The 15,722-nt window shown below is 37.5% G+C and overlaps 1 protein-coding gene across 1 annotated transcript in view; it reads left to right on the forward strand.

The window, feature by feature from the left end:
- The window catches only part of slc35f6 (solute carrier family 35 member F6), a 159,215-nt gene that overhangs the window by 100,317 nt on the left and 43,176 nt on the right, over positions 1 to 15,722 (forward strand). The window contains exons 3-4 of the mRNA XM_028797343.2: positions 374 to 545; positions 7,294 to 7,509. Of these exons, the coding sequence (XP_028653176.1) occupies positions 374 to 545; positions 7,294 to 7,509 (388 nt within the window). The remainder of the gene's footprint in view (positions 1 to 373; positions 546 to 7,293; positions 7,510 to 15,722) is intronic.

The raw sequence follows: 15,722 nt of genomic DNA on the forward strand, positions 1-15,722 counted from the left end.
TGTTTTCTACTTTAATTTATTTTACTTCTCAATATATACTGTATACCTTAACCAAAATACAATAAATTTGCATCAATAAATTTATCATTTTAAATGGGTGATTTTTTTTTACTAAAGATTTTATTGTAAGTTTATTATTTGTATAATTTTATTCATTTGCTACAATTGATATTTAAATGCCTTCAAATGCAAAATACTTCATATTAACTTTACACTAATGTATTTTAAATTGGTGATTTTTTTACCTGTTAATTCTATTAAAATTTCCACATTTTCATAACTTACATTAAAAATGCTTCCACATACATTATAATATGTGTTTTACATATTCCTGGGACTCACTAAAATCCCTATGTCTCTTTTATTTTTTTAGGCTGTTGGCATGTTCTTGGGTGAGCTTTCATGTCTGGCAGTATTCCATATTTTACTTTGTCAACAAAAAAGGAGACCAGAACCCAGTTTGTACTCTACCCAACCATTTAATCCTTTTCTCTTCTTGCCGCCAGCCCTATGTGACATGACAGCCACATCCATCATGTATGTAGGTGAGTATAAAACTGACTAATATTATTTGTATTCCAAGTACAGGTATCATAACGAATTACCAATCCACCCTTGCTGTTTGATTTACCTTATTATCCAGTAAATGGCCTTGAAAAAGTTAAACTTGCCTCAGGAGCAATCAGTATATGACAGGGTACTTCCTAAGATGGGATGCTAAGCTATTCTAGAAAATCTGCTTTAACAGTCATGGACATACTAATACAAGAGAAACTTAAATTCACCAGTTTAGTGACCTGCATACTAAATGCATAGACTTCAGAAGAAACACATGTAAATATGAAGAGAACATTGACATTGCAACTTATTCTTTTATAGATTTTGTCTAGTCAGTAAATTTGTTGTTTTTATCAGGTGTTAAACAATGTTTTAACAGGCAGTCCAAGTATGAGCATCATTAATGTGCGACATATTATTGGTTCTTAATGTATTAGAATTAAGGTACTGAGAGTTTGGTATTGCAAGTTACTGTGTTTTTCTTATCATAATATCACAGATCATAGAATAACAAAACATGAAAGAGAAGTTCAGAGTTGCTTTATTTAGTGGGAGGAGTTATGTAAAGAATCTGCATACAACATCTGTATGTAATAGTTGTTTACCACAGAATGTTTTGTAAAGATAATAATATAATCCAGATATGTAGCATTTATAATTTAATAATTGCTTACTGTGAAGTGTTGCTTTCCCGTTAGAAATACTGGTTTTCATATCAGAAATTGTTTGCAATACATACATTAATATTTTTAACTTGATCTGCATATATATTCCTAAGATATTTGTCCAGTTCCCTCAAAATTACAGAAACTAGCATGCAACAAATGTGCATTATATGGTTCCCCTAGGAGTGAATGGCCATTTTTGACATAACTTTTCTAAATAACTGTGGACCCTAGATGTTTATTGGGGGCCTGTTTGAGTGGAAATGTGTTCTAACTTTCTCCGTTGACATTATTGTTGAGGACTTTAAGAGCCTAAAAAGAAAATAAAAATTAATGTCATTGGATCCCAAAAGTGACTAACTACTTCACTACTTGACATCCAGTGTAAGTTGTGTGTGCATATTTTTCCCAGTGCCCAATGGAATTTTCTCTCACATCTCAGAGATGTGCATATTAGACAAAGTAGTAATTGTGAATGGCTAATTAAGATAAGATAAGATAAGAACTTTATTCATCCCAAGGGAAATTCTTATGTCATTGGTATGTTCAGTGCAACAAGAGAAATAAAGATAGTACAATGAAAATTAGTAGTTAGTATAAGTGAATATGGATGTGTGCCTAAGTCAAATGCTTTCTGAAAATACTTGTTCCCTGTGTCCCTGAATTGAATAACTGAAACAGAAAATGGACTATTGGATAGAGACTTTAAATGTCTTGGTTACATAAGCATACACAGCATTAAAAGCATAGTATGTGGAAGCATGTTTTGGTTTGTTTTAAGCAGCAAGTCTATTCGGATAGGTCTTAGTCACTTTCCTAAATGTGGATTTTGCAATTTTATCAGAGTCCTACCTCACTCAAACTATGTAGCAGTCATTAGGTGAGTCCACACAGTTTTTGTTAGATTCAGGCTTAGTTGGTGACTGGGCTGTTTAAGGACACTGATATTCAAACTTGTGTCATTCTTTCATTGAACTCGCTCTCTGCTTTGAATCATTTTCATGCTGGGAGTATTCTGTACTGCAGCAAGTACTAGCCAGGAATCAAACCTAAATGGACTTCTATTTTATTGCAGGACACACTCGCATACACTCATAGCTCATATAGAGCCCAAATTTGGAGTCACTAAGTAATGTACCATCCATTGGACATTAAAGTATATTGTTGGAAACATTATTTAAGCGTAACACCAGATGATGAAGCCATGACTTAAGCATAGTTTATCAGGTGGGGTGGCTAACTCACTTATCTAACACCCAGAGAACACAAAAGCAGTTTTCCTTTTCTAGTTTCATCACGCTCTAGCAATCTTGGACTCTAGACAACCATGCAGTTTTTACTCCCAACCTCTCCTCACAACTTCAGACTCATAGTAGCTTTAGCATTAGGTATCTTTAAACTCCATATCTAGGTCACTTCCATGCAAGTCCCCAGAATCATTTCCCAATGTGAGATTGGACAGTAACACCATATAGCAGCCTTGGGTATCTATACACTCCAGAGCTCCGTGGAGTTTTCTAAATCTCCTATATTGTCTGTCTTCTCAAAGAGACTCACAATCCAACTTACCCCAGTAAGGAACTGTGTTGGACTATCTAGCAGTCAGATAGGAAAGTTACCTTAAATAGGCAACATAAGCCCAGTCTCTGAATGTGAACCATGTGTTGCTACCTATTGGGCAGTAGGTACTTAGTTCTGTCTCTCTGGCAGTGTATAGGTTAGACTTCCATTAATACTTGCTTTGCTGTCTGCTCTCTAGCATAATGGGGGGAATTGCTCTTCTTTCCTTCTAGAGCTTTGTTGCTCAAAGTTATTGTAGTTCCCCTGGAAACATTACTCTAGAGAGCTTAGTTTTCCACCTTGGCAGCCTGTACATCCTCACTTGCTTACAAAGATTATTATTCTATATTTTGCTGAATACCTTATTCAGAGTAACCTGCAAGATCATAATTCATTATTTATTTACATTCATTTTTCACAGCTGGAATACTGACTGATTTAATGACATGTTACAAAGTAAGTGTTTTCACAGAAAAAACTGAACTGAGAGCTTTGGGGTTTAAACTCTTAATTCCTTATCTCTATTACACCACACTATCACCGTCTCCCTTCTTTGTGATGGTGCTATATCTTGTTTTTGTCTCTTTTGTGGATTTTTTTTTTCTGTCAGACTGTATCCTGCATTGTGATAGCTTGTTGGTGCCACAATATCCAATCCAGTGTGTTCTGCGGTGCATTCCTTCCATGTGCCAAAAGCTGATGGGAAGGCTCTGGCTTCCTGCAACTGTCAACTTAAATAAGCAAACTGAAGAAAGAAAGATAAATAGATTAAATGCATGTTATTTCACTTACAACACTCAGTTTGAAGAGCAACTTTGTACTAGGACATCTGAAAGGCTAAGAAACCACCAAATGTTCTACAACGTTACAAAGAAAGCACAAGAGAAGATACAAGACCTCATCCTGCTTCTTGGAAATGACACGCAGAACATGATGGAGATACATATTGCAAAAGACCCCAGAAATTCCTTATTGTAAAAAAAAAAGATAAAGCTGCACAGACACCAAGAAAAAGCTGGACACTTAAAAGCAAAAAACAAAGAACTCAAACAAAGAGCAACAGACCTGTATTGTTAATCTCTCCTCACACTCACCAAATGAAACACGGATTTCAGTTCAACCTGCCCTGCAAAGCCCTTTAACAGAATCAGACTATGCAGTGGTATGGAAGAATTTTTCAAAAAGCTTAGGCTTAAAGAATTTTTTCACAAGAGAGAAAACAGTGACACACGGGAACCAACAACAAACTGTTGCAATAACCCCACCAATAAATCTACATGGACACCCAAACCCGGCAGAATCTCCATTCTGGACATTTACATAGATTGCTTCTGACAGAGAGTCAAAACAGGGATCCTAAACAGACAGCAAAATCTGATTCAAAACCTCACTGTTCACAAGAGCTGATCCATATATTCTCTAAGGTGACATACGGAGACTATTATTAAATCAGCAGACAAAGGGGTTGCCTCAGTTATAATGAACACATCTGACTATATACAGGAGGCCCAAAGACACTTGTACAGTACTACACATTGTTACAAACTACAGGGAGACCCCACAGATCAATACAAGAAAACACTAAAAGAAGATAGTAAGGAGTTTCCCTCTTGATGGCAAGAATCATGTAAGCAGTTTAATTTCTGAGAACCCCAAAATGATTTACTTCTACATGCTTCCTAAGATCCACAAAGAAGAGTGGAAGGCCTATAATCTCAGGAATTGGTTCACTTACAGAAGATTTTTCAGGTTGGATGGAGCCCATCTTTAAACCCCTTGCCCACAATATGACCAGCTACATCCAAGACACTGTGTCTGCTACAGGCTCCTTACTTGAGGGTACCTTACTGGCCACAATAAATGTTGAGGCACATTTCACAAACTTTCTTCATGATGATGACATATTGGCATGTGAAGCATACCTTAAAATATGATTTACCCATGAAGTCAGTTATACAAACGATAAAATTCATTCTGACACACACTTTGTTCTCATTTGGACATCTTGCAACAAATGAAGACTGCAGTGGGTGGTCAGTTCACACCTCACTATGTCAATGTGCATCTTAAAACCAATGTTGTATCTCTGTTACATAAATGACATCTTTAAAATCTGGACTTTGAGTAAGAAGGACCTCCCCCATTTTCATAACAAATATAGTTCTTTCCACCAAAACATTAAGCTGAAGCTAAATTACTCAAAAACAGAAGTCAGAATCACCCTTGTGACCTCTGTTTTTCACAAACCAAAGACAGACGGACATATCTGAGAAGTGATAGCTTCCACCCAATCATATGAGTAATACGTTACAATCATATTTGGTCATACCTGACAGACCGGAATAAACAATTGCAGGAACTTTAGACAAGATGTTATTAGACAAGGACATACTCCCAAAACAACGGACATTCAAATAAGAGGAGCTAATGCCATACCCAGAGACAATCTTCTGGCACATAAAAACAAAGACAACAAGAACCATATTTAACCTCCCCAAACTGCTGTCACCTACAACCAACATTTTAAAGTACTTTGCAAAATTATAAAAGAACCTCAGCCAATATTAAATAATGATGACACACTGAGAAATGTATTCCCAGATCCTCCCCGGCAGACAGACAACCACCAAACCTGTACTAACCAATTGTCCAAAGTTCTCTGAGTGAATCAACAGAAAATGGTATATATCTCTGCCTACAGAAAAGAATTAAAACTTGTGCTCATATTTATAATATAGATCATTTAGTTATACCACACTATCAGCAATAACATTGCATAAAAAGATAATTTTCCTGCAGATCATCCAAAGTGTTCCACCTAATTTTATGTATTTAATGTCCTAACACTGCATTGTGTATGGGGGAAACTGGACAACCGCTGTGCCAAAGAATGAATCTCTACAGGTTCCATATTAAGCATAGGAATAGAGATGTTCCTGTAGGACAGGGCTATTAAGTTACAAATTCAGTTTGGCCATGTTTTCAAAGCAGACATTTTCAGCAACCAGTAAAGCAGCAGGTAAGGACAAATTTTAAATCAACACAAATGAATGTATTTAAAAACAAGTAATGTTTATTAATTGTTTCCCTTTTAAATTTGGTCATATCTGACACAGGCACATCATAAACTGCATTAAAAGCAATAAAAACTATAACTGAACATAATCTGAGGTAGTAGTAATACTTTTTTTTCTACTTTTGAGATAAAAAAACATTTTGGTCATAACTGACCTTTGGTCATATATGACCCAGGCACAACACAAAGTGCATTTAACAGAATAAAAAAAGAACTGTCAGTATTATCAAAGCTATCAGTGCACAAACCCATAACAAGAGATAACAGTAACTAACACAAATGAATACATTGTCTACTGCACACTGAGCAGTGCCTTTTTTTATAAACAAAAAAGTGGCAGTATGCATAAGTTGTGTTTGGATCAGGTTTGAGGTACTGGCAAGGTATATGGAGGCAGAGAGTCCTAGTGACACATGTTTTATTTGGTGTAAAAAATAAAGTTTAAAATTTGAAACTGACAGTCAAGCACAATAATTCTTTACATTTTATTTACCAAAGTGCTCTGCAAACTCCATGCAGGGATGACCTAGGACACAAACCCATGATCTCCTTACTGCGAGGCAGCGGCACTACTATTGCAGCACCTGCATAGGTGTACTGCACTACATAATATTGTGCTTGATAGTTTAAAGTTACAATTTCCAAAATAGGAGAATATTAACTTTAGGTTAATAATGAGCTCTACATTCTACAAAAAAGTTATTTAGTCCCGCACAGCAATCAATGCTTAATTTGATTGAGTTTTAAAGAAACCTCCAAACTTTTTGGCATGTTTTCATCAAATGCAGTGTTCCTAAATAATTTTTGCTTTGAATGCCAACAGCTAATCGTTGTCCTTGTAAAAGCCATGAATCTGCAGGTTTGAAGCGTATAAGTGGAGGGCTAAAAAATCGAATGAAGAGAAATGTGGAGACAGTGTTTGTCAGTAATGAAGCTCTCAATGGGGTAGATTCATTTGCAAAAACCCACATTTTCACTTACTTGATGATACTGAATTAAAACTAAGACTCAGCACACAATTGATTATAGAATCATTTTATATGTAGTCAATGCCACGACCAGTTGTCATGGCTGTACTGCCAGTACGACTTACCAGCATGTACTGTCACAAAACTGTATCATAGACTACTACCACCACTTCTAGATGCACAACAAAATTCTGCATTATGGGTTGAGTGTTGCATTAATGGTCTGTACTACTGTAGGAATTGATGTAGGAATTTCTGAAGGCTCACAAAATGTGTTTTTCTTGGTTTTTCTCTGCATATCTGGTGGGACCATGGACTGGGCCACTTGGAGGTTGCCTCTGGGCTGCATGTGACCCGCGGGCTGCCATTTAAACGGGCCAGTTTTAGGATCATATGAATTTTTGCTACTCATTTATAAAGTCATTGTGAATATGAACATATTCTTTGTCACTATGGTTTTGCTTAGCACTCAACATGACCAGTGCATCGAGCTTCCAAATGCTTCGAGGAGCAGTGATCATCTTCACCGGACTACTCTCTGTGGCTTTCCTGGGAAGAAAACTAGTAACCAGCCAGTGGATTGGAATCTTCATCACCATTGCTGGTCTAGTGGTAGTTGGATTATCAGATTTTGTGAGTGGGAAGAAAGATGACAGTCACACACAAAGTCAAGTCATTACAGGTAATTTTATCATGCTTTCTAGATCATTTAAAAATTATAAATATGCTATGACAGGTGAATTCTTTGTAACTTTGTTAAATTTGTAACAATCATTTTATTTCAGAAATGATGTGACTGTTGAGTTATAATAATACTATGCCTATAAAAAGTATCACCACTTGAAAGTTTTCCCATTTTATTGTTTTTACAACATTGAATCACAGTGAATTAAAGTTGGCTCTTTTGTTTTATAAATGTAATTACTTTAGTCTGATTTACTGAGATCTGCTTTCACTTTTACATTAACCTATTTGTAGTTAACCCCTATGTAAAAACTTGAATATCAAGTACTACTCAGGTTGACTGATTTTGATGAGATGTAGAGCATCAAGCCAGAATAACACTAGGGAAAGTATTTCATTGCTATCTTTTGAATTAAGTAACATTGTACTGCAAAAAAAAAAAATCCTGACTTTTTTTTTTTTTGCATTCTGTCACTCTGTGGTAACTCATCAACATACATGAGTAAGGCAGAGCCTTCAACAAAAAACACAGTGATGTATAACTGAAAGCTGAAAATAAACCTTTAGTTTTAATCAAGAGACAGTGATGATAATATGATTTGGTCATCATACTGACACAGATAGCTAAATCAATGCATAAGACACTGTATGAGATAACAGCTGTGATGTCTTGCGAATTGAGTCCCATAAAGGTTCCCTGCAGTCCAAGTAGATTTGTGGCAAAAAAGGGAAAATGACTGTGATCAAATAGAAGGGCAAGAAAGATGTTAGCTCTTAAGCAATGTTCTTAATGCAGCAACCGTTTAAATAAACAAACAAACAAACCGTTCTTTTAATTACCATTACCATTAATTATTTTAGTTACTTTAGCATCATTATTGTCTTTTTTATTTGTTTTTAACTGTAATTTTATTTTTATTTCAATTAAAATATTTTCACTGCTAGTTCTGGCTTCAGTCTTAGTTTTCATGAATCCAAATAATCCTGTAGCATTCACTAATCACTAACTCCTATTCAGTATCATTGTAAGGAGTTGTGGTTTTGATGCACACTTCATAATGATATCACTGCACAGCAATTTTTTTGAAAAGTCTTGCTGATTGTGACAGGTACCCACTGGGTATGCACAAATCTAGTTTTGGTTTTACAGTGATAACCCTCGCTATATCGCGCTTCGCCTTTCGCGGCTTCACTCTATCGCGGATTTTATATGTAAGCATATTTAAATATATATCGCGGATTTTTTGCTGGTTCGCGGATTTCTGAGGACAATGGGTCTTTTAATTTCTGGTGCATGCTTCCTCAGTTGGTTTACCCAGTTGATTTCATACAAGGGACGCTATTGGCAGATGGCTGAGAAGCTACCCAACTTACTTTTGTTTCTCTCTCTCTCTCTCTCTCTCTCTCTCTCTCTTGCGCTGACTTTCTCTGATCTTGACGTAGGGGGTGTGAGCAGGGGGGCTGTTCGCACACCTAGACGCTACGGACGCTCGTCTAACAATGCTGAAAGATTATCTTCACGTTGCTACCTTCTGTGTGCAGCTGCTTCCTGAAGCGACATGCTGCACGGTGCTTCGCATACTTAAAAGCTCAAAGGGCACGTATTGATTTTTCACTGTTTGTTTTCCTCTGTCTCTCTCTCTCTCTCTCTCTCCCTGCTCCTGACGGAAGGGGGTGTGAGCTGCCGCCTTCAACAGCTTTGTACCGGCGGTGCTTCGCATACTTAAAAGCCAAACAGCCCTATTGATTTGTTTGGTTTTCTCTCACTTTCTGACATTCAGTGCTCCTGATGCGCACTCCTTTGAAGAGGAAGATATGTTTCCATTCTTTTAATTGTGAGACAGAACTGTCATCTCTGTCTTGTCATGGAGCACAGTTTAAACTTTTGAAAAAGAGACAAATGTTTGTTTGCAGTGTTTGAATAACGTTCCTGTCTCTCTACAACCTCCTGTGTTTCTGCGCAAATCTGTGACCCAAGCATGACAATATAAAAATAACCATATAAACATATGGTTTCTACTTCGCGGATTTTCTTATTTCGCGGGTGGCTCTGGAACGCAACCCCCCGCGATGGAGGAGGGATTACTGTACTGCATCACGTAGGAACTCTGAGAAACAGACATTTATATGTTTACTGACAGTAACGTATTTAGTCACGTTTATGTTTCGCATAAGGTGTTAAATTCAACAGAATTAAAAGTGTTTTGCTCCTGATTTTGTCCAGCAGTAGTCAGCAAGCATTGACGGATACCATTTGCCCTGGTATCGTTTCTCCATCTTAGCCCTGGTATCGTTTCTCCATCTTAGCAATTTCTTGGTGAAACCTTTCACCATGTTCGTTACTGACAGCACCGAGATTTGCGGGGAAGAAGTCCAAGTGTGAGTGGAGGAAATGAATCTTGATTGACATGTTGCACTTCATTGTCTTGTATGCTTTGAGAAGTTTGTCTTCCAGCTGAATGTAGTTTGGGGCTCTGTAATTGCCCAGATAATTGTCAACAACATATTTGAAGGCTTTCCAGGTAATTTTTTCCGGCCCAACTAACAGATCTTCAAACCGCTTGTCACTCATAACATGCAGGATCTGGGGGCCAACAAAAATGCCCTCCTTGATCTTGGAACATCTGTCTTAAATAACGAAAACCTTCACCTTCCTTGTTCAGTGCTCTCATGAAATTCTGTATGAGTCCCAGTTTTATGTGAAGAGGAGGCAAAAATAGGCTTAACATTGACGAGTCAATGAAGAGACGCCACTCTTCCGGGTTGTGATCACAACCCAAGGCCAAGAAAAATCCTTCAATGTCACAACAGAAACAGAGACTGTCGACTTGTGCAAAAAATTTGGCTATATCATGATGTTGGCCTCGAAACACAGAAATGTTCGTACCTGGTGACAGCAAACACCATTCCTGCAGTCTCGAACCCAAACGTCTGACCAAATCGTTCAATTCGGACTGTATTATCAGATGTGGCTCGTCTGATGAGCACGGTTCAAAATCCGGGTCAATGTCACTGTCAGTACCCTGCATTGCAGTTTCTTCATCTTGTTCGTCTAAGGTCCAATCCTCTGGTGGTTTCGGAATTGGAAGACTGTCGTCATGTTGCATGGGTCTCATTGCTGAAGGCAGATTAGGATATTCAATTGAGTTCTTGTTTTTGGCAGAGAAACCAGACACATTAGGCAAACAGAAGTAACAGTCTGTCACATGATCTTTCTCTTCTCGCCATTTCATCAGAACAGCAAATGGCATCGTCTTTCGAGTGCCTCTGAGCCAGGCTGTCAGGCTGACAGCACATGTCGCACAGCAAATGTGAGGTGCCCATTCCTTATCTTGATCACCAATTTTGTAGCCGAAATACAGGTGATAAGCTTTCTTCACAAGAGCAGTTATCCAACGTCTCTGAGGCACAAGTGTATATTCGCCACAGATATAGCAGAATGTATCGCGGCTGTTACGACATTGACGAGACATATCGCCCGACACCAAAATGTCTATAGCATCAAGCTTACTTACTGTTATATTGCTACAGATACTATACTTTACTATACTGATACTATTCATACACACTGACTATCTATATTAACCAAATGAGCAGGATTGGTGTATGCAAGCCAACTTTATAGCATGCTGAGACAGCGTCAAGCTCGTTCAGACCTGCCCAGGCATGCCCAGGATGTCAGCTTCCACAGAACAACTTCCAACCTGGCCTGATTCCATGCCTGGACATGCTCAGGCTGCACAAACCGTTGTTAAGTCACTTACGGGAGTGAAAATATTTGGATACAAATATAACAAAAAATCATGACAAAACTGAAGATGTCTCTGAAACGGTACGTGATGGGTAAATTTTGATGTGATATTCATGATCAGCACCCAATAATCTATACGAAACACCCAATAGTGTTCAAGAAGCAAAAACTTTAAAATTGATCAATTTTAAAATATTGTTTTTTTGCTATTTAATTTGTAATATTATAATCACTCATAACATGGTCATTTTTCATTTTGGGGATGGCATAATATTTACTCACATTATAGAGCTTTAAAACGGTATGAGAACCATTTCTGTGCAACTTATATTTAGGGAGATATAGCCAGTCAAAGTCATAATTCCCACCAACCATAAGTTCAAACTTTGTTAGCTTAACTCTCCCTTAATATTGACCCAAGACATGTGCAATTTCAGTTCCATGTCTTACTCATATGACCAAATCAGCATGCCAAGTTTTGTTAAAATCTGTGACGATGAGGTCCAAAAGTGTGATGACTTGACATGGAAATACCTAAAAGCAGTAAGACAGCTGCTCTTCTTTCTATGGCGGCTGAGGATTGACATGGACTCCAGAATACTCGCCAGTTTCTACCGATGTACCATTTAGAGCAGGCATGTGCAACCTTGACAGGACTATGGGCCGGATTAGAAAGTAGAAAGATTACGCGGGCCGGAGTACTTCAGGATATATATGTATTTCTGAAAATCGAAAATGCAAGAAGGCCAAAAAAAAAAACAAATATTTATTAATATATTATTTAACACTAGAATTACCAGAGCCTACGAAAAAACTCGTATATCCGGCCCACCTTAAATCGCTTCTTAAATCCGTTCACACCTCTCCGCCAGCATCCTTTGTCCTCTAAATGTGCTGATAAAAGACAAGCTGCCAGCAGCCGGCTATTCCATCCCCCCACCGACTTAGAACGTGAGCGAAGTTTTCCCAGCTCACGCCTTGATTGATTATGTGGGAGTGAAGTGGAGTTTTACAGTGGAAATAACAGATCATTATTCTAAAGTAATCTGTGTAAACACATTGTTAAAACAGAAACTTTTTCATATTTTAGTAATAAATGTTACAAAATGTAGTAGACATAAACTATAGAATATATAAAGCCCAAGTTCCAAAGATCAAAGAAACACTTTCACAAAAGCTTCAAGAATGATTTAACAGCTTCTGTGGCGTAGCGCGTTAAGATTTGCCTCTTAGCGCAGAACAGCTTTTCCTTGCCTCACAGACTTGAGTTCGATTCCCCACTGGGGATGAAGTGTTGCTTTTTTTTCTTTTCTTTTAAACCTCAAACGGACATAAAATTTATACATTGGTATGCACTGTCAGTTACTGAGATCGTTATATTTTCATGTGGGAGGCTCCTTTTCAAATATTTTTTTAACAATTGAGACTGCAATTAACAGGAACAACTGTCCTTATAACTTATTTTTAAGATCCATAACACACAGACAGACGAGCACTGCGTAATAGAGAGATAGACAGGCAGAGAAGTCACTAGATATAGAAATAAACAGGGAAGCCACGTGTACTGAAAGAAAAAAAGAACAACATGTGCGTTGTCCCAGCTGCACTGAATAAGCGCAGGCGCTCTAACATCACCCCTCCCCCGATCTTACTTAGAGAGTCAGGGACAACGCACATGTTGTTCTTTTTTTCTTTCAGTACACGTGGCTTCCCTGTTTATTTCTATATCTAGTGACTTCTCTGCCTGTCTGTCTCTCTATTACGCAGTGCTCTGTCTGTCTGTGTGTTATGGATCTTAAAAATAAGTTATAAGGACAGTTGTTCCTGTTAATTGCAGTCTCAATTGTTAAAAAAATATTTGAAAAGGAGCCTCCCACATGAAAATATAACGATCTCAGTAACTGACAGTGCATACCAATGTATAAATTTTATGTCCGTTTGAGGTTTAAAAGAAAAGAAAAAAAAGCAACACTTCATCCCCAGTGGGGAATCGAACTCAGGTCTGTGAGGCAAGGAAAAGCTGTTCTGCACTAAGAGGCAAATCTTAACACGCTACGCCACAGAAGCTGTTGAATCATTCTTGAAGCTTTTGTGAAAGTGTTTATTTGATCTTTGGAATTCGGGCTTTATATATTCTATAGTTTATGCCTACTACATTTTGTAACATTTATTACTAAAATATGAAAAAGTTTCTGTTTTAACAATGTGTTTACACAGATTACTTTAGAATAATGATCTGTTATTTCCACTGTAAAACTCCACTTCACTCCCACATAATCAATCAAGGCGTGAGCTGGGAAAACTTCGCTCACGTTCTAAGTCGGTGGGGGGTTGGAATAGCCGGCTGCTGGCAGCTTGTCTTTTATCAGCACATTTAGAGGACAAAGGATGCTGGCGGAGAGGTGTGAACGGATTTAAGAAGCGATTTAAGGTGGGCCGGATATACGAGTTTTTTCGTAGGCTCTGGTAATTCTAGTGTTAATAAAAACTCTTTATTAATGCGACGATTGAGATTGCATGGTGGTCACAAGCTTATCAATATTAGGAGATATTGTGGACGTGGAAACTCGCAACGTGTTTTCTAGGTGCTCATCAGTAATTCGCGTCCTGGTTTTGGATTTTACGAAGTTCATCCTTGAAAAAAGTTGCTCGCATTTATAGGTGCTGCCAAATAGAGTCATTCTTTTCTGAGCAAAAGCTGTGAGCTTTGGAAACTTGTCACGTGGGAAATAGTTTTTATAAAAGTCAAGTAATTCAATATCATTGAATTTTGATTTCAGGACAAGGTTCTCTTGTAGTTCAATTAATTCCATTTGCAATGAAAGTGGAGCTAGTTCGACATCAACATCAAATGGACAAGAGAAAATTTGCAAGTTTGCTTCTTGATTTTTAAAATCACGGAACCTAGTGTTGAATTCTCCACTCAATGAATTTAATTCATTCGCAAACGATTCACAATCAAAATCTTCGTGGTTCGCAAGTGTGGGAAAATGATAAGTATTGCCTTCCTTTAATTGGCTTTCCCAGAGTCAAAGCTTATTTTGAAATGATTTTATGTGTCCATAAAGCTCATGAATCATTTGTCCCTGAGTTTGTAATTTAGCATTAAGTTCATTTAGATGTGTTGTTAGGTCGACAAGAAATGCAAGATCACACAGCCAGAGTTTGTTTTCTAGCTCAGGAATAGGTTTTCCTTTCATGTCCATGAAAAGAGATACCTCATTTCTCAAATCATAAAAACGTTTCAACATTTTTCCCTTGCTAAGCCAACGCACTTCACAATAAAATGTAAGATCTTCATGATCAGAAAGAACATCAGCCAGAAATTCTTGAAATTGGCGGTGATTTAGCGCCCTGGATTTAATGAAGTTTATACATGCAGTTATTGTGCCCATCACATGTGCAAATTTAACTGATTTTGCACATAAGTTTTGCTGGTGTATAATGCAATGCAATACCAACAAATCTTCGGTACTGATTTTGTTACTTGATAATTCGGTTTTTATTTGGGCAACAACTCCGATGTTTGGTCCAATCATCGATGGTGCTCCATCGGTGGATATTCCGCATAACTTTTCCCACTTTAAATCAAATACAGTAAAAACAGTTTTTACTTCCTGGAAAATGTCTTCACCCCTTGTTGTATTCTTCATTGGTTGGAGAGCAAGCAATTCTTCCGTACAATTGAAGCTAGCGTCAACTCCGCGAATAAATATAGCCAATTGAGCGGTATCGTTGGAGTCTGTACTCTCATCAAGAGCAATGGAAAATGCTTCAAATTTTGATGCAATATTTTTAATGCTTAATTTTATGTCACTGGCCATTTCGTCGATTCGTCGGGTTATTGTCCAACGAGACAGACTTATCTTTTCCATTTCATGGCTTTTCTCTGGACACAGAACATTCGTGACTGCAGTAAGGCATTCCTTGACAAACTCGCCTTCAGAATATGGTTTTGAGTGCTTCGCAATTTTTTCGCTAACAATAAAACTTGCACGAACAATATTGTCAGCTACATCAGTATGTTTGCGGAATAACATCTGTTGTGCCGATACACATTTTTTCAAATTTTGTATCTTATCTGTTCTTAGTTTACCTTTGTAACTGTTGTAATTAGCGTGTTTTGTATTGTAGTGTCTTTTTAAATTGTATTCCTTTAAAACTGAAATACTTTCCAAGCATATCAAACAAAGAGGTTTTTCTTTCTGCATTATAAAAAAATAATCGTCAGTCCATTTCTCTTGAAATGTACGACTCTCAGCGTCCACTTTTCTCTTCTTTGTTGAAGCCATCTTAATTAGGGTTTGATCAAAAATTCACAAGTATTTGTAAGTATTGAAATGTAGGCCGATATAGCGTGAAACTCGAAACAACATGCAGATAGGTACAGCACTAGCAAAAACCATAAAAAGATTGCGCTATGCTACACACGACAGCAGAGCAGAGAGGTGCAGCAGAGT

Source organism: Erpetoichthys calabaricus, chromosome 3 (assembly GCF_900747795.2).
Source record: "Erpetoichthys calabaricus chromosome 3, fErpCal1.3, whole genome shotgun sequence".
In the NCBI taxonomy this organism is placed as follows: Eukaryota; Metazoa; Chordata; class Cladistia; order Polypteriformes; family Polypteridae; genus Erpetoichthys; species Erpetoichthys calabaricus.